We start from the raw sequence: 27,562 nt of genomic DNA on the forward strand, positions 1-27,562 counted from the left end.
TTTGCAATATTATTTCTTTTGTGCAAACGGAATGTGATTTCCTTGGCTTCGTTTAGCCCTGCCTGTCACCACTCTCCCGTCTGTAGCAGCTCATAAAGAAAACTAATGAGAATCTGTCTCCAATCACCTTTGTCTTCATTAGATTTTCATCAGCCTTCTGTGACTCCACCGGTGCCTTGGTGAAACTACTGGTGACACACATTGGAAGTATTAAATAATCTTGCTCCAGGTTATGTACTTCTGTGGCAACTCCATGATCTCCGCAGGGGAGCTAGGAGTGAAAGTCCTCTGGCAGGAATAATAATAATAATAATAATAATAATAATAATAATAATAATAATAATTTATTTATACCCTGCCCATCTGGCTGGGTTTCCCCAGCCACTCTGGGCAGCTTCCAACAAAATATTAAAATACAGTAATCTGTCAAACATTAAAAGCTTCCCTAAACAGGGCTGCCTTCAGGTGTCTTCTAAAAGTCTGGTAGTTGTTGTTCTCTTTGACATCTGGTGGGAGGGCGTTCCACAGGGTGGGTGCCACTACCGAGAAGGCCCTCTTAATGGTTCCCTGTCACTTCACTTTTCGCAGTGAGGGAGCTGCCAGAAGGCCCTTGGAGCTGGACCTCAGTGTCCGGGCAGAACGATGGGGGTGGAGACGCTCCTTCAGGTATACTGGACCAAGGCTGCTTCGGGCTTTAAAGGTCAACACTAACACTTTGACTTGTGCTCTGAAATGTACTGGGAACCAATGTAGGTCTCTCAGGACCGATGTTATATGGTCTTGGCGGCCGCTCCCAGTCACCAGTCTAGCTTCCGCATTCTGGATTAGTTGTAGTTTCCAGATCACCTTCAAAGGTAGCCCCACATAGAGCGCATTGCAGTAGTCCAAGCGAGAGATAACCAGAGCATGCATCACTCTGGCAAGACAGTCCGCGGGCAGATAGGGTCTCAGCCTGTGTGACAGATGAAGCTGGTAAACAGCTGCCCTGGACACAGAATTGACCTGCGCCTCCATGGACAGCTGTGAGTCAAAAATGACTCCCAGACTGCATACCTGGTCCTTCAGGGGCACAGTTACCCCATTCAGGACCAGGGAGTCCTCCACACCTGCCTGCCTCCTGTCCCCCCAAAGCAGTACTTCGGTCTTGTCAGGATTCAACCTCAATCTGTTAGCCGCCATCCACCCTCCAACTGCCTCCAGACACTCACACAGGACCTTCACCGCCTTCACTGGTTCTGATTTGAAAGAGAGGTAGAGCTGGATATCATCTGCATGTTGATGGACACCCAGCCCAAACCCCCTGATGACCTCTCCCAGTGGCTGCATGTAGATGTTAAAAAGCATGGGGGAGAGGACAGAACCCTGAGGTACCCCACACATGAGAGCCCAGGGGTCTGAACACTCATCCCCCACCACCACTTTCTGAACACGGCCCAGGAGGAAGGAGCAGAACCACTGTATGACAGTGCCCCCAGCTCCCAGCCCCTCAAGACGGTCCAGAAGGATGTTATGGTCGATGGTATCAAACGCCGCTGAGAGATCCAGCAGATCTTGAAACAGCAAACTGGGAAACATTTCTTCTTTGATACACAAGCATATGACACTGTCTTACAATGAGTTAGATCACTGGCCAGTCTAACTCAGTACTGTCAGCTCTGGCTGGCACCTCTCCTACTCAGAGTAGAACCTAAGTTAGTTGCCCCATTAATTTCAGTGGGTCTACTCTGAGTAAGATTTAGTTGGATGTAATGCTAAACCTTGGCGCAAAGGGCTGTGAACAACCTTGAGATCTTGAAGATCCCTTTAACTTGAAATGCTTGGCGTTGAAACTAGAGTGTTCAGCATGCAACGCCTGTGCTCCACCTCTTAACTGTTGAGTGGGATGGGCTGCTCATGGCCCCAAACATAATTATGTGCAGCCATTGGCCTAATTTTAAAAGCTCTCCAAGTAAGTGATCACGTCATACCTCTGGCAAGAGGGGTCTGTCCTCCCCCAGAGAAGTAGAGAGGGGTTGCAGAAAGAGAGAGAAAGGGACGGCTGTGCCTATTTTTGACTCTGATCTCACCCACACTCAGCATTCCCACCCTCCCAGAGATTACCCCCAAGTGAATGCAGAAAAAAGTTAGCTTAGCCCACTAAAAATGTGGATTTGAGGTATGCAACAGAGATGTAGACAAGCATAGGCCTTTAAAATGTTCAAGGAGCTATGCTAGCCTTTTCCTCACTGACTGAAAATCTGTCCTTCTCCAAACTTGAGTCCTTTTGAAAAGTCTGACCCCCTGTTTCAAAGAATAGGAAATGCAAGCAGCTGTTCAGTGGAAACGAAAGCATAGAAGGCTGAAATTCTCCCAGGTCCCTCTCTGTCCTTTCCACATCGTAATGTGAATTTATGCTAATCTTTTTCAGTTTTGTTTTCATCCCGGGTACTCTGAATAGAGACTTGAAGGCTTTTGTCCTCATAGCAGGCTAGTAGCACTAGAATGGGAATAATTTTCCTAAGCATGTTGGGCATGTTGCATAGATCTGAATTACTGCACTGACACCTTAAGGGTCATTGCACCACACACACACACACACACACACACACACACACACACAGTAAATCCCAGGAACACAGGAACTTCAAGTGTTGCATGGCTTGGCTGCCCTGTGTCTTTTGTCAATGTTGTGACCAGAGAAAAGGTTTTTTGACAGTCCTTGGGTACACCCACCTTGTCCTGCTCTCTTCCTCAACCTCTATATGTCTCAAATGATGAGGGTGTTGGATTTGGGAAATCTGCATTTCTTCTCAGCCTCATTTGAGGAAATTTCTTTAGGAATGTTTCCTATCTGTTTTCCAGAAGTATGGTTGTGAGCTTATGCATTTTTTGGCCTTTTTTTTAGGATGAAAGAGAACAAAAGCACTTATCTTTTGAGCCTGGCCAGGCTATAAATCTAATTAAGTGCAACATTTTTTAAATTGCCTGTTGTCTTGCATTGAAGTGTAGCTGAAAACCCTCCCAGATGCCAACCCTACTCAGGTTACAAATGACAAGAATGTGTTTGGGTCATTCTCTTGCTGGTGTTTACTCACTGCCTTTATTTATTTTGCTGAATGAATCATGTCTCAGGCTCATCTTGTAACCATTCTGTGGCAGTGCAGAGTTGTCAGGCCATTTGGGATTGGAATCTCAAAGTACACAATCTTGAGGTTGGGGGAATAGTTTGCATAATTACATTTATAAACTCGATTCTTGCCTTTTGCTTACCATTGTGGTTGAAGCTCAATGTTGCATTTTGCTGAGTAAAATTAGCAAAAGACAGATCCCTGTCCCAAGGAGCTTCCGGTACTAGAAAAGAGAAAAGTATGGATAACAAGCCAATAGAGAAAGGGGAGGAATGGGTCAGAGTTACCAAAGATGAATGTAAGCAGATGGCTGTTACATCCAGCCAGGCATGCAGTGCAATCGTATGCATATTTACTTGGAACATATGGGACTTACTCCCAGGAAAGCCTGTACAACATTTCAGGCTTTGTATAATAGAGCTTCAGGCTTAGTTTCAGTTTGGGGTGATGAATAATGGATTGGCCTAAAGACTTCTTGGAAAGGCCAGTACCTAATTATTTCATCAAGTAAGTGGATCAGAATAAGTCAAATTCTTCATTATCCCTCTTTAGTATTTTTGGACAGCTCAAGCTCAGGCTGGAACACTGTTCAGTACCAAGGACAGTTCTGGTGATTGCTCATGATTTGCCTGGAAGGCTGGCACTAGTCTGCATATTATACCTACTGTGTTACGTATAACAAATGTATTAAATTAAGCTTACCCCCAGAACATGTCAAAGAATGCCTCCATCCCCCCCCCATGTTACTCTTATGCACCAAAATTAAATATCCACCGTATGTTTGGGGGGGTGTTTAGTGCCCAGTGATTAAAAGGTTTGTTTCTGAATCTACAAACAACTCCAAAATCAAAAAAGCATCCTAAAGAAGATACAGAATAAGTCAGAATACCAAATACAATAAATGGCCCAGGTATTGTCCTCCCTTGAAAGCCCTCATCTCTGAAGATTATGGACTCCCGTACAGTTAGATTTGTGCAGGGTGCTGAGATTACACAAAGTGAGCTTTTCAGCTAGTTGGGCTCACAAAGAGCACTCTCTAAAATTGTGAATGGTAAATCTCATGGCAGGTGAGTAGTTTTCCCTGCTGCTGAGAGTGACAAAGGCTTTCAACAGAAGATACCACCCAGTGCCTTGGACTCTCAAAATCTTTGTTACTTGACTTCTTATGTAGTTTCTTTAGGATTATGTCTCTTACCTTCAGGTTTTGCCTTTATTAAGAATGCCCCACTTCCTGGGTAGGTTTTTTTTTAGGTTTCAAATCAGTGCAGGTGTATATCAGTTGATACCTTGTGTGTGTGAATGCATTACCACAGATCAAAGAGCTGAGACGCAACTTCCATGTCACTTCACCTCACTTCAGACACAATTGGTTGCAGTCCTAACGCCATTTACCTGAAAGTAAGCGCCAATGAATTCAATAGGACTTACTTTTGAATAGGCATGGTTAGGATTGCATTATAAGTTAGTTGCATATAGGCCCCATTGAAATTAATGGGACAAGTTAGTCATGACTGAAGTCTCATTGATTTCATTGGTAACTAAGTGGAACTAGTGTGGTATAGATCTAGTCCAATGCTTTTCAGTTGAATAAAGTTACAGTATATGTATGCATGTGTGAACCAGTCCATAAATGACACTTTTCTATGAAAAACGAAGTCGGGGTTTGATGAAAATAATATTTCATTTAGGCAACAAGAATGGCAATGGTTATTCTGGTTTTGTTTTCTGTTTACTCTTCAAAATATATGGGTGCCTTACTGTTCACAAGCAAAATGAACTGTGAACTGCTTGACTGATCTTTGGGTTGCTTTGTTTTTTGCTTTTATATGATTAGGAATTCTGTTCCATCGATTTTGCTTCTCCACCTCAGTCTGCTAGTTTCGACATCTCACTGCATGCTTGCGACCAGGCAAGTTCTGTGGTCCCTGCTGTGAGGATGGCTTTGCAGAGGATTCTGGGATATGGGTACTTTTATTAGACAGGAAGATGCTGGTTCAAATGCTCTTTATTTTACCTACTGTCGCTAGCCTTTTTTAAAAAAAACAAAAACAAAACAAAAAGCAGTGCAGTGGCATGAGCAACACACACAGAATCTGCTCCAGTTGCTGACCCTGCCCACATTCAACAGTTGTTTTAAAAACGTGGCTTTTCAGTTAGCTTGTTAACTGTATTGTAAGCCACCTTGGACATGAAAATCATGACTGAGAGGCAGGGGTGCAAATATTCCAAATATTCATTAGGCCACCTGTGGGGTGCATTGAGTGGAAGAGTCTTTTCAAAGCCTTATAATAAACAAACAGGAGGAGCAACATTATTCTCCACCCCCACCCCCCAATGCTTATGGAGGTGGGTAAGAGATGGTCTTTTTAAATGACCAGGAAAATACTTGAGGGGTTGAAATTCCCCTTGGCTCTCCCTCTACCCCCCTCCCTCCCCCAAAAAACTAACCAACCACCTTGGCCACCACTTTTCTGTTTGCCCCTGGTGAATAACCTTGACAGAGGAGAGTAGTACCCAAGATCTTTTGAGTAGGAATGGAGATTGAATAGTGCTGACTGAGGGAAGTGAGGTGCTCAGTCAACAGAAATGGGCTGCAGTCACTTTCCCTGCATAGGTTGATTCATTGAAGGTGCCTGAGCCTTCCTTTCTCCAGTGTATTATTTCTTATTTCACCTTTGATCCCGAAGGGTGAAATTGGGCTCAGAGAGCACCCTTTGGCATGCACTCTCTGGGCTTCAGTGCTTTCCTTTTGTAAGCAAAGTGTGGCTGGGGGGGTCTTCTCCCCTGAAAGTGGACACTGAGAAGAGGGATTTCCTGTACAGTTCATCCTTCCCCTTTGCAAATTTCATGGGGCGCCAATTTTTTATTGTTATTTATTGCATGGAAATGAATTCCTGGCTAAACATAGCAATACAATGCCCATGTACCTTGGGAGACTGTTCCTGTAGGCTCTGAGCAGTAGCGATAATAAACAGTTGGAGGAGTCCTTTCCTCAGCTCTGGCATCATCTATTTATTTTGCAGTGACCTCTCAATAAGGCCTGCTCCATATTAAATTATTTGTCCATATATTATCCAACACAGGATCATTTGTACACAGAAAATGAGGCGAGTGATGGGGAAATAGCAAGTACAAACTGAACAGCAAGACTGTTAGTAAGATTGTTGTTGAATTTGAACAAGACAGAGAAGGGAGAAATGGCTAAACTGAACTAAAAATCCTAATTGGGGGTGGGGAGGGGCAAGAGAGCTGATCTGCCAGAACTGTAGAAGGATAACTCTGAAATAATAAAAATGCTGGTATTTATTTGTATTTTTATTTCAAAGGTTCCAATTATTGCTTATTAAAGCTAGGAGCATAAAAACAAAGTCTAAACATGTTTGAAACTTAGAAAACATAGGCTTATATCACCAGTGCAAATTAGATTATCCTGTTCCCCAACAGGTTGTAACCAGTTGACAGGCAAATGCGCTGGTGATAAGATGTTAGCATGGCAGAAGTCCTGCAGAAGCCAAAGGCTCCATTGAATGAGCTATAAGACCACATTGTAAGGGCCAAAATAGATGGGACAGAGATACATTGATCATATATTTTATCCCTTAATTAAGGGAGAGCTGTGGGCAGGAACCCAAGTCAGATTGGGACTGAAAGAATGGAGGAGGGTTTTAAAAAATCCATCCCATTTTCCTACAGTACATTGCTGCTTGCTCCATTAAGAAAAACATAGTTACTGTCCTAAAAATGTGCAACCTAAGCAGCCAGGGAGTCTTTAAAACAGACTACACCCTCCCTCTTTAACTGTGTGAAAGGAGAAGTACCTGCTTTCTCGCTGTGTTGTGAAGGTTGCTGTTGTGTGCTTAATCTGGCTTTTGCTTGTCAGCCCATTGTAATCCATTTGACTAGTACAGTACTTCTATATAATTCTGTAGCAGACTCAATGTAATGTACCGTATTTTTCCCTCTATAAGATGCCCCCATGTATAAGACACCCCCTATTTTGGGGGACTCAGATTTAAGAAATTGGGGGGAAGATGTATTCGTGTATAAGAGGCTCCCTAATTTTTGACATTATTTTTAAGGGAAAAATCTTAGTCTTGTACACAGAAAAAATATGTTAATTTGAATTATGAGAACTCTGAGGATGAAAAGTTTTGTGGCAAAAAATGTAGGTGATTATGGTTTCTAAATGTGGCCCAATGCTTTTTGAGTTGTAAGGATGTGTACATTTTGAGTTTGATTACTTAAAAAAAAAATTGGGTGAGGACTAACATAAACTGCCCCAAAGTATCTTCACTTCCTTCCTTTCTTACTATAACCCCACTGTTCTGTGTTAAACCATTATGCCTTTTTCCTTTCGGTATGGGTTTTGTACATGAAGTATCCTTTATTCAAGCTGCTGTCAATTTTCTTAGCTCTACAACTTGATATCATGATCCAAACCTCAAGCAAAATGACCAAATCACAGACCAATCAGTGACAAATATGATAAATAGGTGATAAAACAAAAATACAACAGTGGACTCAAACCTGTGATATTATATTATATCATACAATATGATATGAGTTGCAGCCAATAAGCCATAAAAAACCCATGCATTAATGAAAATACAACACATCACAAAACTAAGCCTCAACAAATTTAAACAACCAACATGAAGCTTGTCTATAACAGAAATAATAAACAATCCATGAAAACGGTATGTGACGGAAATAATAAATAGTCCAATATAATGTAAATGAGTTCCATCTGTGAATGGAATGCATCAAATAAAGCTGATGTACAAATTGCATGCAGTAGTAAAGCCACTCCATGACATAGGCTTTAAAATTAAGGTATTCATCGGTATCTGGGGATTCTCAATACAACTAAACATGAATCCACCTTTTCTGCATTGCAGGGTCTTTTTCAAAAGACCATGAGATGCTGAGTTAGGGGAGACTTTGTAGGACAGCCTGCTCCTCATACATCTGAATATTCAGCTTTACCCACTAGGAGCTGTAATGAAAAATCTTGATGGAGGTTCTCGATGAAAAACATGGGGTCACTCCCTGCTCAGATGGATAGAGGGTAAGCAGGAAATTCTCAAGCAAACCCTTACAGAGCCATTCATCAGCTGGACACGGAATGGAACAATGCAGTAATTCCTCCCCAGCAAGCAAAGAAAGAGCCTTCAGGAATGAAAGATAAATCAGACCTCCTCCACTGGCAGGTTGTAGTGTAGTAATTTTGCAAGGTTCCAGCAATCAGTGACCTCTAATCCGGGGTGATGTACTTGAGAAGCAGGTTTTAATAACGCATTTCCACAAAACACCATGCACTGGTGACTCATGCAGTGCCAAAAGACAGAGAAGAATCTCTTCTTGCATAAGTGTACACTGAGCACACTGGCTGAGACTGTAAACTTGTTTTCTCTTGCAGACCATTGGGACACTGCTGGTTATTGGAAGAGTTTACGATGCAAACTCCAAGGCCTAATTCATATGCCATTGGGAACTCGAGCCAGATGGATGCTGCCTTGGTGTTATTGGCTGCTTGTGGCAGCTAGTCCCCCCCCCCCAAAAAGAAAATCTGGGTGGGTGATCAAAACTATGTCCCTGCTTCATCCACCAAAGTAACCTAGTATCCATATCAAAAACAATAAACTAAAACAACATACACGGTGGTTTTTCTCTTCTTATTAGGCTGTTGGCTGCTAATTTTGCTTACAACAGCCCAGCAGAAAGAGACTGTATTGTTATCCCCATATTTTAGATGAAATTCTACCCATGCTAATATATTTCATGATTTGGTTACCATCAGCCTGAGCTGCATGGAGCTGGTTAACATGAGGCTAACTGTGTAAAGGGAAGCCTTTGGGGAAGAGAAGCTCTCGGGAACAACTGTGCAGCAGGCCTAAACAGAGGATTTCTCCCTCCCCATCGTCCAGCCAAGACACTGAGCTCCTCTTCCGAGGGTCTTCTGCTGGTTCCCTCACTGCAGGAAGCGAAGTTACAGGGAAGCAGGCAGAAGGCCTTCTCAGTAGTAGTGCCCGCCCTGTGGAATCCCCTCCCTTCAGATGTCAAGGAGATAGAGAATTACACAAATTTTAGAAGACATCTGAAGGCAGCCCTGTATCAGGAGGTTTTTAATGCTTGATGTTTTTAGTTTGTTTTTAGATATGCTGTAAGCCGCCCAGAGTGGCTGGGGAAACCCACCCAAATGGGTGGGGAATAAATAATAAAAGTATTATTATTATTATTATTATTATTATTATTATTATTATTATTATTTCAAGATGCAGATTAACCAAAAAGAAAATTAACCAACGGGGTTCTCAGCTTTTTGCTTTCCATATGCATATAACAGCTGCATGACATATTATTATTTTTTTTAAATCCCACATTTCATCCTTTTCATGTTGGGGAAAGTAGCATTTGTTGAGCTGCCTAACACGTAAGAGTTAAAGGCACAGTGCCTCTCTTTGGAAATTAGGTGGCAGCCATACCACAGTGGTTTAGATCCCGACTAAGTTAGTGACATTTCTGTCCCATAAAAGTAGCCAATGAGTGTGTAAAGTTCCGTTGATTTAAATGGGACTGAAGTGTGACTAATTTGATCTGAAGATTTTTGGGTGAAACAGAATGAAATGCAAAGCTTAATGTAGAAATATGAAAACACAGAGTGGAGGGGAAGCTGCCATATAAATGTACTCTTAAAACCATGATGACTGGATCCTTTGCTTTATTATGCAATGGGGTTGGAGTTTAGGATCTGGGACTCTTGGTCCTGGACCTCAAGCAGTGAAGCCCTTTTGGCCTGACGCTGGCCTAGCAGTAGCCATCAACTCTCCTACACCAGCATGGTCTAATTACAGGGACTACAGGGCTAAGGTGCCTCTTCAGTGATATGGGCAGGCCTGCTGCTGTTAGAGCCATTGGAGCATTGGGGCAACAAGCCCATTGGCCCAGTAATACAGGAGCAGAGAAAGGCGCTGCTCCACTTCACAGAGACATAGGATGCTGCAGCAGTTGTAGCACCTCTGAAGCCAAAGCAGCCTAAGAGGATTGGGCTTCCCATGACAGAATGCAAAGGAATATTTTATATGTGTAGCAAAGTGTGTAATGTCATTTCTGCTATTAGTAGTATCAGTAGTCATAATAGTACATGCATGTATTAGATGCTGTACACCAAAGTTTCTAGACTGCATACAATAAAAGTAATTAAAGCACCCAATAAAAGTAAAGGTAAAGGTACCCCTGCCCATACGGGCCAGTCTTGCCAGACTCTAGGGTTGTGCGCTCATCTCACTCTATAGGCCGGGAGCCAGTGCTGTCCGCAGACACTTCCGGGTCACGTGGCCAGTGTGACAAGCTGCATCTGGCGAGCCAGCGCAGCACACGGAACACCGTTTACCTTCCCGCTAGTAAGCGGTCCCTATTTATCTACTTGCACCCGGGGGTGCTTTCGAACTGCTAGGTTGGCAGGTGCTGGGACCGAGCGACGGGAGCGCACCCCGCCGCGGGGATTTGAACCGCCGACCTTTCGATCGGCAAGTCCTAGGCGCTGAGGCTTTTACCCACAGCGCCACCCGCGTCCCCTAAAGCACCCAATACAATCCAGTAAAACTAAAATAAATGCAAGAGGGCAGACTAAAGAACAAAAAATGACTAAAAACAGCAGGATCCCTTCCGAATTGTTCTGCCAGTCATTGTGGAAACAGAAGAAAGGGGTTGTATTAGCTTTTCATTAATTAGTTATAGAATAAATCTGGTCTTGAGGTACTCTCAGTGTCATACAGCATTGTCTTGATTTCCTCACTGTTTTTGTTTGTGTTTTCTTCTAGGTAACTGCCCTTACTTAGGATAGTCACCATGGATAATAACGTTGCTGAGCACCAACTCAGTGGTGAGTATCTTGAATGCTGAACAAACTGTGCTAGGGTTTTGTTTGGAGATATCAGTCTTGGTAAAAGTCTCCCTGCTCAAACAATAATAATGTGATCTCCCTCCCATTTAGACATTTTCTGGACAGAACATCCAGAAAACTCTTATAGTCCCAGAGACAGGAGGGTATCCAGACAAATACTGAGCACTGCATCTCACATATATCTTTTGATGAAGCCCTTACCTTCAATCCAGTAGCTTTCTAACGTAAGAACTTATTCTAAGGGCCAAGCTAGGTGAGATGGTGAGAGATTTATGAGAAGCTCAATACTACCAGGTGCACACAGAGTAAGTTCTCTAGTTAAGGTCTGTGGAAAGAAGATGCTTGAAGAGAATATTTGGTGGCCTACCCCCAGTCTAATGTCCTCCAGATGTTTTGGACTACAACAGCCCCATCCAGCATAGTCAAGGATGATGGGTGTTGTAGTTGAAATTTGGAAGGCACCAGGCTAGGGAATGTAGACGTGTTGTTGCTCAGTATTAACGTCTGACCATTGATTCATCTGTTTCCAAGCAAATAACCATATATTATTGTCTCAGCTGGTTACTAGAGGTTTTTCAAATGAATTTCTCTGTTGGGAAGTAGCTAGTGAAAATATATGGGCCTTCAGGTCTCCAGGAAGCAGTTGTGTGAATACCTTTCTTTCTAGAAACACAACAATACTTGGTATGTGAAGAAGTTGTGCATTAAGTTGGTTCAAGTGTGTATCTTATTGCCACTTCTTGTAGATCACTGCAAACTGTAGAATGTGTGTTTGCTTGAAAGCTGTTCCCATTTATCATAATCAGGTGGGAGCAATTTTCTGTGCCAGTATGAAATTCATAGCATGGTTGAACAGTGGGCCATCTATCTACATTGAAAAGATTATTGCAGTCCAAGTCTAGTGAGGAGACTGCTTGGATACATATAGAAACAGAATATTTGAAAGCTAAAAGTCAAAATGTAGGGGGGAAATGTTTTCTGAAACCATGAAGAAATAAACACATTTTTATTCTCACTGGTAAGAGGAAAAATAGATCAATTTTGAAAAGCTGAAAGAAAGAAAATGCTTCTTTATAAACTAGTAATGGGGGTAGTATTCACAGATCAGCCATCAAAAATATTGAACAAGAACTGAATAATATGAAATCATTTAATGAAAGATTTTTCTTATGAATAGAAACATAGTGATGATAAAAACAAAGTGTTGTAATTTTCCTAAATTTGGGAAGTTACTTCAATGGCTGTAAACAAAAAATCCTGTAATGTTAAGCAATCACACATTTTCTTAGATAGTTCACTGTACAAAGAGACTATAGTTTAGATTTGAAAAGAAAGATGTGTTCCGTTGTGTCAAGCCATTGTGGTGCAGGTTTGTGTGAAATGTTGTGTACTGTTGGTGTGGGGTTGGTGGTGGTTATGAATTAAGAACGGTTAGAACCTTAATTTGCACCTTCATCCTAGCATCACAGAAGATACCACACAGAAGGCCACTTACTTAATATTCCTATAATGCTTCTGTAAGATTTCAATGTGCCATGATAACTCTCTCTCTTCTTCCAGTCATAAGAAGTCCACCTGGATGGGAAATAGGTATCTATATTACTGGAGCACTTGTTTTGCTGGGAATAGCTGGAGTAAACCTGTGGAAGCTATGGAGGTCTGGCAGCTATCCTGCACCATCTCCATTTCCAAACTACGACTACAGATACCTAGAACAAAAATATGGGACCACATATTCTCAGATCAAGCAAAAGGTAAAGGGCATTGAGAAATCCATCAGTTACCACAATCATCCATTCCCCCCTGTGCGCCATCATAATAGCAGATTTGATTAAGAGCTCCCACTTGAGTCCAGAATTTTATTCAATGGTGGGACTACGAGGGCATGCGGGGAAATTAAACTCTGGGGCCTGCAAAAGGTTGATGTTTTACAGTAGTAAATAGTTTGAAGTTAATCTTGAGCTCTGACTAGCTTTCTGTTCTGCTTACTGTCTGTAGAGAGCTGCGAGCAACTTCCGAAAGGCAGGAGAAAGGACCTCTCCTGTTCGCAAGCCCAGCCTGAAAATGGATGACACCTTCGAAAACATTAATGAGTTGGGCACTTTGGAGCTGATGCACAAAGACCTTGAGTTGGCTCCCTACGGGCCACTGAAAAAGTCTATCTCCACCGATTCTCTCAGTTCCATCTCCTCAATTGGAAATAACTTTGGCCATGAGTTCACAGTTGGACAGGTGGAAGTCAATATGGAATACAATGTGAACTCCAACACCTTGCATGTTACACTGCTACAGGGCAAAGATCTCATGGAGAAGGAAGATGTCAACTTTGAATCATGCTTTGTGCGCATCAGTTTGCTTCCGGATGAGCAAATAGTTGGCATTTCAAGGGTAAGTTTCCCCACCATTTTTACTTGTATACAGTGGTGCATGACATAATAGCAGATGCTCGGGATGTTTTTCACCATGTCTTCCAATCAAATGAACATGTGTTTCTTTTTGGAGTTTTTATGCTGGATTGTTGTTAGCTTAGTTGTTCAAGTGGTGAGATCTAGGCCCTTTTTTGGTCTTCACTTATAGCTGATTTCAGATTCCTGAGGGAATGTTGAGTTGGTCTGAAGTTTCTCAATCATGCAAAAATGTGTTGTGTGTGATCCACATCTGCATTCTAGGAACTGTGTAATGAATTAACTGGCCATGAGCATGAGTATGGCATGCTGTGAGTATCAAACAATCATGTTCTTCCTGTTCTTCAGTTCAATAGCACAGTGTTGACTTCCTTAGAATAGGGGTGAAAGAATGTTTGCTGTAATTAAGTGCCCATCCACACTTACTCCATCGGATTGTTTTCTCAGATACAGGTTTTTAGACAATTCTTTAAGCAGAGTAAACCAACACCTTTCCACACCATTTTATGTGGCATGTATGGGCTTTGGAATCTAGTTAAAGTATAAATGGCCTCTCAAGGGACTGTCCTGATTTGATTGTGCTTTTACTGGTGTAGACTGTTTGAGCTTTTTAGAATTGGATTTGCTAGAGTTATGTGTTATCTGTCTTTAAGAGAGCTATTGTTAGAATGTATGGATTTTTAAAAATTGTACATTGCTTTATTTGTTCTTTAATTAGAGACGTAATGTTTTATAAATGAAAATAAATATTTAAAGCCAATAGGATCAGCTGTTTCAGCCCTCCAGGTTTAATCTTTGTTAGAAATTACCTGACTTGAGATGAATTTAGCTGCCTTGATGTTGCAATCTCCGATGGCCCATAGAGTCATGTGTCACACCTTTGCCTGCTTTGATGCAATGAGACAACCTGCATTTCTAGGGTCTATGAGCAGCTATTGCTCAATGAAGCAGCAGCAATTATATAATTAAACCCATGGTTTATGAAAGTATCTTGTGGGTGTAGGTTGACTGGGTGCTCTGGTAGCTTTTGCCAAAAAGGGAAACATCTTCCCTAGCTATTTATGAGTTAAGGGAAGGAAAACGACACTGCACCACTGATTCCTCCTTTTCAAGACTCCAGAGATTTCCCATAGTTCAAGAGAGGGATAATGCAAGTCCTCCTCATACAGCATCTTGCTGAATAGGAATCGGTTGTCAGAAGCAGTGTGATCACAGGGTCGCTGAACTGTAAAACTGGCAGTGACTTGAGGTCTATTTAGTCAATGTTCCCCTCACCCATTTCCTAGGCAGAATACATCACACTGTGTGGCCACATATTTACCCACCCTGTTGCTTACAGTTACATTCAAACAGTATGTAAAAGCGGTACTTATGGTGAAGCTAAATTGTTACAACAATTTGTAGAAAGGGGCCCTCTTGAGTCTGTTTCAGCAAAAACAACTAAGGCATTTATTATGACATAAGCTTTCATGGACTTGAGTCTACCTTATCATGAGAGAGATCTGGAAGAAGCAATATGCATGATGTCAATGCATTTGCTGAAGATGAACAACTGAAGCAGCAGGAAATTTATCAAGAGATGATAGATTGGAGAAAGTGTGGAGGGATAACATGCTTAGGAGGAGGACTGATTTGTTTCTGATATTTTAGTTTTGATGCCTGCCTTGGAAATTATTGTTGTAGTTTATTTCTGATCTTATGCAAAACAAAAAAAAATTTTCTCCTTCCAGTAGCACCTTAAAGACCAACTAAGTTAGTTCTTGGTATGAGCTTTCGTGTGCATGCACACTTCTTCAGATACCTGATTCTGGTCTTATGGTTTGGGCTAGGAATGGGTGCTGAGATGTATTTTAATACTGAGTGATGTTTGAATATGTTAGCTGCCTTGAATTTCTTTTGAAAATTAGGCAGGATTATGTTGAGCAATTAGTAATCGGTTTTGTTTAAGGCATTAATAACATTTAAATCAATTACTTAATTCAAGGTGCTTTCTTTTCTTGGTGATTTAAATTGTCTTTACTTAAATTACTTCACATAGCATAGTATTGAGGACTTTGAAGTCTCTTTTTTTACAAAGATGGATGCAGCAACTCAGGATTCAGTAGCTTGCCAGCACCTGTTTTGTTTCCTGTGAATTAGTCTAATCTAATTCTCAACTCTCAGGTGTGAATTCCTGCCATTTGAAAACAAAGTTTTCTTAAAGCCTCCATCTCTGATGTCTTATTCATCTTACAGAATAGATTTATTTGCTACTGTAAAAGTTAGAAAATTGACAGATGGTATTCCAAACAACCTCCACAGAGGAAACTGTGACTGTATCGCAAGGCTTATACCCCAAAATTGTTAATCCTTCAGGAAAGGCTCCTGTTGTGAATAAGATTTCCAGAACAGGAAGGCAACCTCAGATATTGATTTTGCAGGTTCATCGAGGCTGAGGGCCTTGAAGAACTTGTACAAAAACAATCAATATAGTTGTCTTTCTTCTCTTGGGGTACAGATTCATTTAACAGACAATGTCGGTGCTTTTTCACCTTGCTCTTCGTCTACATTGCAGTCACTAGGTGACAATGTAATGCTAGCAGCACCGCTAACTGCATTCTCTTACACTTGGGGTCCACCTTTAGCCCAAACGTGCAATTGGGAACCCACTTTTAAATTCTTTTTACCTCATGTTTGTGAGATGGTACTGCTCCTCTTGGAAGACTAATGCTTTCGCTTAAAGAAAGGCAAAGAAACTCCCAAATAGTCACCAGTAGAATTGTCACCTTCTGAACCAACCATTTGATGATATGCTGATGCCATCATATGAGAAGATTCTTCTGTTAATTCCTGCATTTGAGGTTGCTATTAAAGAAACAAGAGGCGACCAGGCCATCTTTCCACCCAGGTAATTTGGCAACCCTACATCGACCATGTTTTCCAAACAGATGCCTCAATATAATTTCCATTCAAGGACTGATTCAATTCCACCTTCTCCACCCCCGGCAGTCTTGCTTAAGAGAACGGTTGTGGAATGTTGTGGCAGAAGTTCAGCATAATTGCTATGGGTTGGCATCACATTCTTCTTCATGAAAATCATATGGTAATTATTTTAGCTACAGGTCTGCAGATTAGTTTCCAGCAAGAGTTCCATGAGACATTAAATTGCTCCTGTGGGTAGACTGCTTACAACACAGACTTTTACACACACAAGCAGGCAAAAAGTGCTAATCTGAAGAGGCTGAGCAGTTGGAGGCCATTGGGCCAAATCGGATAGATGTGACAGAAGCATCCCACAAGTTGCCAGCTCAGAGGTAAAAAGAGGTATGTGGAAGGGACAACATATGTGGCAAGAAACCTAGTCAACAGGCCACTTGTGGCTTTGGCCCAACATCTCTTACTCCCTTTTCACAATGGCCTCTCTGGCAAAACAAATGACTGATCTGGGGCCTTGGTGGTTTATAGACTGCTTACCGCGGCATTCACACAGCTTTTGTATGTGTGGGTTTGTAGAATTTATTTGCTAATAGTTAGGTCACTGTGGCAAATCTGGAAAACGTCCCATTTCCCTACAAACCATTGCTTCCTCGTGGCCTTCAATAACTGTAAGCTCCATGATGTTGTAGCTCACTGAGGGAAGAAAGACTTGTGTTGGTGCTGACCACAATCTGCTCTGTTCTTTTACTGCTTTGTCTCCTGGATGAAATCAGCAGTTAACTTCAACTGCAAGTAGACTGGAGAACTACAGGCAGAGCAATTTGTATAAATGGCATTTCTGGACAAGCTGATATGAGCTTGGCAAAAAAGGAGAGCAGTTGGGAGCTTGGATGTGGAAAACATAAGGACAATTACTAGGCTTGGAAAATGTGTGTGTGATTGTTTTTGAAAGGATTGTTTCCCCTGCTTCTCGTCCTACCAGGGCCACAGGAGGCAACTTGCTTCTCTCTGCAAAGCCATTTTGCAAAATCAAGGCCATGAGCCTTAATACATAATGTTATTTCTTTGGCTGTGGCAACAAACTGGTTTGCCTCTCAATCAGTGAGCAAGTGATAGAAAGCAACTTTTCTAGTTGGATTAAAATGGCTATTTCCAGGCTGCAATCCTAAATAAGTGTACTAGGAAATAACCCCCACCCACCCCCAAACACAGTAGCATTTACTTCCAAGTAAACATGCATGTTGAGTCATTTGGATATAACTCTGCATTTGGCATTTGGATATAACTCTGGCCATTAACCACGGTATTCAAATCGGCACTCGTGGCTTGTTTCTCCCAGACATATCATAGGGTTGCCATACATCTGGAATTTCCCGGACATATATGGAATACTGCAGCCACAAGTAGTGTCCGGGCGGAAATCGGCAAAGTGTCTCCGAAATTTGGCAAAACCCTTACATATCACCATTGGGAAGCAAAGCTTTGGGTTCCTTGCAATAACTTCCTCTGATACATACATACAGTTCCTCTTGGGATTTGTCTATTCAGTAGTGGTGGGTGGGTGTGGGTGTGGGTGTGTGGGGGAGAGAGAGAGAGAGAAACAAAAATAGAGAGACAAGCTGCTCACTACCCAATTGGATTTTCCAAGAGTACAAAATATTGTCTGACAAATATCTTGGTAGTAGCTTTGGTTAAAAGAAAATCTCATCAAATAAAGACCATTCTCTCTACATTTATGCTTTAGTGATATTTATTATTTATCACCTCTTATCTATAATTCACGGACATTATTGTCTCTTCAGTGTCCTGTGACAAGTAATAAAGACACATTAGTCCCCCCCCTTTAATGCTCTCCAGTATTTTAAGAAAATAAGTAACATTGGTAGATCATCTTTCATCTAATGACTATACAAATTTGCGCAGAGATCAGTCCTTCCCCACTGTTGCTAAAAGCCACAAGAAGAGATGCTTAGTAGTGATAGCATCACATTCTCTCCTGCATTGATTTAAGACAGCACATGTAAAGCAGTGATGGAAAGCAAAGAACCCACGGACAGTATTCTTTTCTGCTTTGTACCTAACCCAAGGCATGCCTGACCCTTAACCTACTCAATCATTTCCTGGCTGAGCCAAACTCTTCTGTTTTAAATCACTCTCCCACACAGTAGCTAGCAAGCATCTTTTCAGTGTCACGTTACACCTGTGTCAATCAGCGTTGCCCACATTTCATCTCTTGCATTCCTACCAAGAGTGGGATATTTGTTCAGCATTACAAGTGCCATCATACTTTTTCTTCATCTGAGCTACCTTTTGAGACATTTTATCTACCCCATACCATTCCCACTAAATCTCTCGAGTTTGTTAGCATCTTCTTTAATGTTGGCACCTTGAAGTGAATGCAGTATTCTAGATGAAGTCTCAGAATGGTGGAGCAGAATAGCCACTTTCAGATTTGGGATCTTATGCTTATGTTGAAACCGAAACTTCTAATGGTCATGGTTCCTTATGAGCAGTTTGCTTTCAGGAAGCTCCCTTGTGCAGAGTCAGACCAATTCACCCATCTGCCTCAGTATTGTCTGCATTGACTGGCAGCAGCGCTCCATGCTTTCAGCCACAAGTCTCTTCCGGACCTACCTAGAGATGTCAGGAATTGACCCTGGGATCTTCATGCAAGACAGATTCTCTTCCAGTGAGCTACAGCTTTGCCCTCTCTGTTCCTCCAACACCTTGCTTAACCTCATCGTCTCTTTAATCAGTTACTCTCCAAGTTGTACTTTTTAATGGCAGAAGGTTCGGTTCAGGGATGGGAAACATGTGGTCCCTCAGACGTTGCTGGGCTATAGCTCCAGTCATCCATGAACATTGGCCATATTGACTGGGACTGATGGGATTTGGAGTCCCTACAACATCTTTGGTGTCCACAGGTTCCCTATCCCTAGTTCAGCATGTTGTTTTTCATAACTAGGCTTCAGCTGAACCACTTCCATCAATGAGCTCTCAGGTAACAGAGCACACAGAGCCTAATGGGAGCTTCACCCTCAAAGTGAAAGGTTGGCACACTGGCTTCTTTGATTGTATCAATACACAACAAACGACAAATCACAATAAGGTTTGAAGAGCATACTATAGACATGAATAATGACATTATATTTGCCTTTCACCTAGAAGATTGTAGGCTCTGAAGAATTATTCAACCTTAGAGTGGAATTTAATCCAGTTCCATCGAGTAGATGCATGCCATGGCATTTCACTGGCACCTAGCACTCCTAATGCCACGCCACATTGTTTCTGTCATCTTGCATGCCTTTGGTAGCACATCCAGGTCCCCTGCTGCAATGCAGCCTGTTTCTTTGGCAGCCTACAGAATATGTGACATCTTGGGAAACCTATCAGAGATTTCAGAGGGGACAAAAGTTGTGTGACTTACAACACATTTGTGTTATTTCCGCAGCTGAGAAATGCTGACATTAATCTACAGGCAAAACAGTTGATCCCAACTCTGTATCATATATCAAGCAGAAATATGTTTTGTTTACACACATTCCAGCTTCTTGAATACTACAGGTTTAAATTCCTGAACTATATACATGCAAGGATTGATGTGTAATGTTGTTACTTGTAACCCCAAAGTATTAGTCATATTAATAAAGTTAGTGCATCTTGTTTATTAATCTATCAAGATTCAATCCCTTTGGGACCCTAACAATGACATTGTAAGGGAGGCAAGGGAGAGAAGGTGCCTGTAGGAAGATAGTGGAAGGCACATTTTTCTTTTTACAATTCACTAGAAAGTAACTGCACATTATGATGTACAATCGCTTCCTGGGAGCATTTCAAAACATTAAAACAAAAACAAAAACCTGTGCAGCCATTGTGGAGGTATTAGCTGGCCTGAGCAGTTGTAAAATGTTAAAGGAAAGAAGACAGACCTTGAACCACCTCGTATATATACTACATGCCTTTGTGTATATTATTTGTTTGTTGATTATAAGGCTTAATCCACAGATCTATGTTCCGATCTCTGCGCAGGTGCGGAAAGCATTTTTAGTTTCTTCTAATTTCTCTCTCTCTCTTTTTAAAATTATGTTGTCAGCCAGTTTGGGTATTTTACTTTAAATGAAAATATGTGATGAAATAAACATTTTAATAAATCACAATTTTTTCTTTACATGTAAAGTGAAATTTATATAAAAAGGGGGGATGAGATGAATATTGTGCCCACACCTCTGCTGTTCTAAAAATGAATCTTCCTTTCATCACCTTAAATCTCCTTTTCCTGCCTAGCGTGTCACAACATGGTTCAGGTGGGGCGTTCCCTGTATCGTTCCAATTTTAGTAAATGTGCTGCTGAAGCCAGTACTCTGCTGGGGTCTTCCACTAGGCTAAGAAATCTTTTGCTAATGCATCCACTTCATGTTTTAATCATGTCAGAAGCTTTCTAATATGTATGTGGCAGAAGCAACTGGATTTACCTAGAATCCCTAAGAAATCTAAGCAGTGTGTTTAGCCAGGTGGAGAGACTTCTCCTCCACTCCAAAGAAAAGAGATGGAAAGCGAACAAGATTAGAACAATGTTAAGCCAGCTATAACCCAGGCTTCGTTCAGAATGCTGCAAGAGTATTTTAAAAGTTCACTTGTTTACTACAACTGTAACCTGTCCTACTCATAACATGCCCAGAGCAGCATTTTAGGCTTACAGCAGCCCTGCGAGATAAATCAGGCTGAGAACAAGTGTCTGCTAGCCCACCATTTTTGTGTAATGTTGGATGCAAAGGTTCTGTGCAAATCCATTTTCAGTATTCGTATACTTTGTATATAAGACATATAAAGCTGCATATGTGAAACTTGAATACAGTGGAACCTCAGGTTACGTACCGTCCTCCTTACGAGCACTTCAGGTAACGAGCTCCACTAACCCAGAAGTAGATGCTCCTGGCTGCGAACTTTGCCCTGGGATTCGAGTGGAAGTCGTGCGGCAGCAGTGGGAGGCCCCATTAGCGAAAGCGTGCCTCATGTTAAGAACGGTTTCGGGTTAAGAACGGACCTCCACAATGAATTAAGTTCATAACCAGAGGTACCACTGTAAAAGCTAATTTGTAGAAAGCCTGTTCTGGACTGCATTTGTCCAGCAGTGAAAATTCAGATGAAGGCGCTATCAGTTTTCCGACATTTGTACACACTGCCATGCAACAGATTGTTGCTAGGAGCAAAGTGATATATAGTTTAGTTATTAACTTCACTGTTGAAAAATGAGGGGACTTCAGTTCCCTCTCCCGCAACTCTCCAGCTTCTTTTATTAAGATGCTGAAATACTTTCTCTGCCCCAAAGCTATTAGAAAAGGATGCAGAGGGCTTAACTATTTGAGTGAGGCATTGTTGATTACAGAACAAATCCTTGTGAGTTGCTATGGGAGCTTCTTCTGCATGGCCAGGTCCCATGAAACACCAGTGATACCTGTACAGGAAGCAAGAGGTCAAGAGGCTCCCAGGACGGGGCAGCACGGGCTTGACATGGAAAACAGCCACGGCACCTATGCAGCCCACATGGTTCTCGCATACAAACATTGCTTCTGCAACAGAAGACCTTTAAGCACTTGGAAGCGTCCCCCATGCAAGAATGGAAACATGAACCAGCCTGAAGATATTTAAAATGCAAGGAGACCGTATCCTGTTTGTTGATTGTGAAACCTCTGAACTCTCGCTGTGCTTCATATGTTTGCAAACATTCATCTCAAATGGCCTTTAAAAATGAGTGAAAATAAGTTATATCCCCAGAGCACAGACTTGGCAGACAAACTATAAACACTGCTGCTGGGCTGGCTATGAATTGAGCTCATAAGTAGTCTGTGCTAAAGCTGTCTCTTTGCTTTTATACCCTCATCCTTCCTTTTTCTTTTTGCCCCTTTGTTTGTGTCATTCGTAGCTGAGGATTCTCTACTCATCTGCATATGCAGGCTTTACTGCAAGGAGATGCTTGTATACCGGGGATAAAAATCCTATTGGCCATTTCCCTGGAGTCCTAATCACTGAAGCAGCAGTGTACATGGGAGACAGCTCAGTGGTAGAACACACATGTGATTTGTGTGCAGAAGATGCTGGGTTCAATACCTGACTTCTCCAGGTAGGGCTGAGAAACATGCCTATCTAAAATCCCAGTGAGCGCCTACTAGGCTAGACAATGCTGACCTAGATGGAAAATGGTCTGAGCCTGTGCAAGGCAGCTTTGTGTGTTTGGTATTAAGCCTCTGAGCCAAATTTTGCACCTTCGTGGGCTGTAGAAGAGGAGCGCTCACAAGCATGCTATCAGGTGGATTAATGGATTGATCAACCCTTAAAACCTTTTCAGGAGTTCTTGAGTGTCAAGGATAAGGAACTTATGGCTCTCCAGATGTTTCTGGAATACAACATTCCTATCCCCTGTCTGTTGGTCATGCTAACTGAGTAGATCAGTAATATATGAGGAGGCTACTTAAAAGGCGGCTTGCTGACCATTGTAATAATCCTTGGTTAATATGCCGCTGCAGGAACATATTGGGTATGTTTTAGGACATGCTCCCACTTTATGTTGAGTGATGGCAAGGCGCAAGATGCCTGACCCTGGTCCCATCAATTCCAGGGCAAGGACACATCTATGAGCTGTTTCCAGGCAAGAGCATGGGCTACATGGAGCTATGGTCTGACTCTTTGTAAGGCAGTTGCATCTGCTTCCTGTGAGTGAACCTAAAGTATGGAGCCTAGCGTTGCCCCCGGAAGCCTTTGCAAAGTTCAAGCATTCATCATTGGATGCCCGTATGCAAAATCTTCCCTTCAAGTAGAAAGGTTGAAAGCTATCAAGGTAGATAATTATTTTATTTATTAAATTTTTATGTTGTAAATTTTTATGTTGTGTTGCACAACATAAAAATGCAAAATGAGAACACAAAATACATAATAAAACAAAAACTCTCCTCCCAACAAACACAAAGGCCATAGAATGTTAATCAGCCAGATGTGGTATGAATCCATGGGTTGGTGGCTTAGGAAAATAAAAAATGTTTTGAGACTATGAATCAGTTTGAACACCCACCACTTTGCATAATTCATTTTATCTTATAATGATTAGGACTTGAGTCTATCAAATAACAAGTTTTTGTGGAGGACATTTGCACAGTCTTAAAGCATAGATGGGAAAAAACACCCAGATGTTGCTGGACTACAACTCTAATTATGCCTGACCTTGCTGGCTGGAACTGAAGTAAGTTGGAATCCAGCACATCTGGATTCACTGTGATGTCCACGGGTTCCTCACCCCTGGCAGAAATGGTCACCCAGATGATGAAATATTGCAAGTACACATTACGGTTACCATTTTCAACAGCAGCATCTGTCATATGAAGCCATAGTTCACTCCAGGAGATATATTGATTGTGCAGTGGAGATGATCAGATCCTGGTGTTTCTAATGCCATGGTTTTTCTTCTCTGTATCCACATAGCTAGTAAATGGGAACATTTCGTTCACAAACCACACTATAGATGCCTTAGAAATGTAGCTAGATATCTACCTGTGGGAGCAATGATTCCTAAATTGTGCCAAGACACACTACCTTGATTGAAAAGTTAACCCAGAGCTTTCCAAACTGTGTATTGCGCGACATGTTAGTGGGTCGGCTGCAGTGTGTAGTTGTGTCACACAAACACAATCTGCTCCCAGGGCTGGAAAGGGGTTAGTTTAACCTCCGGTTTGCTAGTAAAACTGAATTACTGTGTCACAAAATGAAGCATGTCTAAAAAGTGTGTCACCACCATGCAAAGTTTGGAAAACTCTGAGTTAACCCATCGTGGTGGAGGTACCCATTACTCTGTGTCCGTTGCATTGGGGAAGCTCTGTGCAGCATTGATCTCCTACCTCCTTACAATATATGGGTGGCAATATCCTTCCAAGGGAGAAGAGAAGACTCCCTGGAAAAGATTCCCTGGAAAAGACCCTGATGTTGGGAAAGATGGAGGGCACAAGGAGAAGGGGACGACAGAGGACGAGATGGTTGGACAGTGTTCTCGAAGCTACAAACATGAGTCTGACCGAACTGTGGGAGGCAGTGGAAGACAGGGGTGCCTGGCGTGCTCTGGTCCATGGGGTCACAAAGAGTCGGACACGACTAAACGACTAAACAAATCCTTCCAAGGAAAGGAGTAAATGCACCCCTGGATTCCTTGATATGATCCATTCTATAACTGAAAGGCCTGAGGGAATCCTAGAAGGGTCATTGTTGACCAGAAAGCACAGTCCCACCCTGAGCCTTGATTGACTGGGCAAAGGGTGCCATTGGTGTGAGAGCTGATTAAAATATGTTAGAGAGCAGTACAGCCCCAGATTTAATCTCTGTGTTGAAGGTGGTAGTGATTTACTAACAACTGTTTGGGAAACACCAAGTTGTACTAGCTACGTGCCAGTTTCCAGTTGCCTGCTTGAGAGTGCCTTCTTCACAGAAGTTATGTTACATTATTCAGGTAATTAACTGCCCAGGGCTGCTTGAGACTCTGCCAAAAAGCTCCAACATTAAGATGCTGCTGAGAGAGTTTCTTGAGTATAAAGTGCCCTAATGGAGGAAACAAAACAATGTTATAGAGAAGAAGGGTGCTTAATTTATTAGGAATTGGAGAAGGGGGGATGTGTATTAGAACGAAGGAGGGAATAAAACAAGACCAGAAGGCGTTACCATTGAGAACATCAAAAGTATGATTGAAGAGCATTTATTTTAAAAATATTCACATAAAGGTGATGGGTGTGAAAAGGGTTGAGACATTTCTTAGGAATGAATTCGCACTTTCAGGTTCCAGAAGCCTACAAAGATAGATGAGAGAAGGTAGGCTGTATGCACACTAACCCATTTGTAACACAAAATATGTAGTTTTTCTCAACTCTGAATCATTCATACTTGTCTTCAGCCTGCTGTTTTCAATTTAGATTGATTCTAGATCATGCTGCCCACAAGGGTAGTGTGGTTACTTGATACATCTTTGAAAACCATGCATATACCTCAATGAATGAAGAAGGGTGATGCGATCTTAGTATACACTCAACCAAGTGGGGCATTGTGGAGGCTTGGTGGACACACTACCCTTTGAAGTTAGGGTCTTCTTGAGCAATCCATTTGGAGCTGTTAGGGCATTTTCCTGCTTCAATTTGTGACAGTCTGAGTCCTGGGGCTCAATGTGGACTGGGAACTTGGCCCTGGCTTCTCGATTTGCTTTTATTTCTAGCCTTCTCCTTCTCAAGGGCTCAGGGCAGAGGACACCAATTATTCATTTTTAAAAAATAAAAGTATCCCCTGCAGATGAAAATTGCCTCCCACCTGCTTAGCTATGGCTGTTGAGTGTCAGCCCAAAAAGGAAAGTTTTACAGTTCTCGTGTAATACAGTGGTACTTCGGGTTACAGATGTTTCAGGTTACATACGCTTCAGGTTACAGACTCCGCTAACCCAGAAATAAGTACCTCGAGTTAAGAACTTTGCTTCAGGATGTGAACAGAAATCGTGCTATGGCGGCACGGCAGCAGCAGGAGGCCCCATTAGCTAAAGTGGTGCTTCAGGTTAAGAACAGTTTCGGGTTAAGAACGGACCTCCAGAACTAATTAAGTACTTATGTTGGTTCCATTTGGAGGCTGCCATTTCTGATTAGGGCGGTAGAAAAGGAGGCTTCTCTTCCTTTTATAGTTGTGTAGAAGAGGGAAAGTCTGCAAGGGTAACCTGCCAGGCAAGCTTTTTCTTACGTAAAGAAAAACAAGTCTGCTCATCCCCTACCAGAACTGAAGGGATTATTAATTTATTGTGTCATCTTCCAGGGGCTAATTTGCGAGGGATTCTGGGCATGTTTATAGCACTGCACTGTCTCGTTGCAGATGGATGGTGCAGACATGCAGTTATACGAGTCTGTAGCTAGTGACCCAGCTCTAAACATATTTACTTTGAAGCAAGTGCCATTGATTTTCAATAGAATTTGCTCTCAGATGAGGTGTTGTTTTTCCCATGAGGAGCAGAACCTGTTTAGTTATTTTGTTCTTGCCCTTTGAAAAGCTTCTGGCTCAGTTTGGGCAGCTGAGAGTGAGTTTGCTCTTCTTGCCCTGGTGCCTTGTGACAGCTAAGCTGGGCACACACAGCAAACATCCTCCCTCCTCAACCTGCCCTACTACTGAGAAACGATGAAAATTTAATGCTTGCTTCGCTTGCTGTGTTCTCTGGGCTAATTCTGTCTTTTCCAAGCACCAGAGGGGCTTGTGCCAGGCAGCCAGAGATGCTAGAGGGAGGAGGATGGAAGAAACTCAGCAGCGTATCAGGCAGAGCAGCTCAAGCCCCAAAGGCTTCATTAGGGAGGTGCTCCTTGGCAGAAAGGGGCCTGGGAAACAGCAGGAAGACAATTTCTCGATCACACAGTGTCCAAGCAAAAATTAGGTGGGAGAGAGAATGCCAAAGTGGTCAGGAGCTGTTCCCAGACAGAGTGGCAGACAGTCTGCCCTCACTCAGCCAGCAAATGTCAGAAGCGTGTGAAGAAGTACTATCAAGAGGCAGGAGACTGGCAAACTTGAAACAAGCCCACAAATGCCTGTCTGCCCACATGTAATTTTAGAGAAAAGTACCATGTTTTGTCAAGCTTTCCTGCTTGGTTTCCTGGAGGAGATTCGTGCTTGCCACAGGAGACCAGGTATGTGGCTGTTTACAAGCCTGAAGACTGTTTTCCCTTTATCAGGCGGCACCAGTACATTCATTTATCTTGCATTCTTGAATTCTTGGCATAAGCCAGCCTTGTAAATCTGTGAACTGAAGTTACCAACCTGCAGAACTGTTTACTAGTCATCTGGGGCTAGCAGAGGAGGGATAGAGAGTTCCAACCCTCTTTCAATAGCCTTCTCCGTTCCTACGGTGGGCACACTTTGTCCCCTATCTTCCTTGCCCGCCCCCTTCTGCTCACTCCTCTGTATACCATTCATTGTCTCCTGTGAGTACCAGGTGAGTGCTTAAATACAGGGCTGTCATAAACCTCTCAGTTTCACTGTTTCCTTGTGGGCAACATGGTGGCTGTGCTTAACTTCACAAGAGTCTGCAAATGGAAGATTCTGCACACTCATTGTGATAGTTGTCAATGTCTCTGAGCATTGGGATCCTTAGAAAATATCAGGCACTGAGGACTTGATGACTGTAAAGGACAACACAAGTTGAATTGATGAATGTCTGTCTAGTCCTCTACATGCAT

At 42.3% G+C, this 27,562-nt stretch overlaps 1 protein-coding gene across 2 annotated transcripts in view; it reads left to right on the forward strand.

The window, feature by feature from the left end:
* SYT12 (synaptotagmin 12) overlaps positions 1-27,562 on the forward strand; it is a 59,563-nt gene that overhangs the window by 13,502 nt on the left and 18,499 nt on the right. For both annotated transcript variants that reach the window (XR_014540137.1, XM_083578272.1), the window contains 3 exons: positions 10,931-10,992; positions 12,574-12,767; positions 13,012-13,401. Coding sequence is in view for 1 of the 2 variants with exons in the window: in XM_083578272.1 (XP_083434398.1) it covers positions 10,959-10,992; positions 12,574-12,767; positions 13,012-13,401 (618 nt within the window). In the remaining variant the exon portion in view is untranslated. The remainder of the gene's footprint in view (positions 1-10,930; positions 10,993-12,573; positions 12,768-13,011; positions 13,402-27,562) is intronic.

This window comes from Podarcis filfolensis (genome assembly GCF_964270895.1).
Source record: "Podarcis filfolensis genome assembly, chromosome: 1".
NCBI classification, from domain to species: domain Eukaryota; kingdom Metazoa; phylum Chordata; class Lepidosauria; order Squamata; family Lacertidae; genus Podarcis; species Podarcis filfolensis.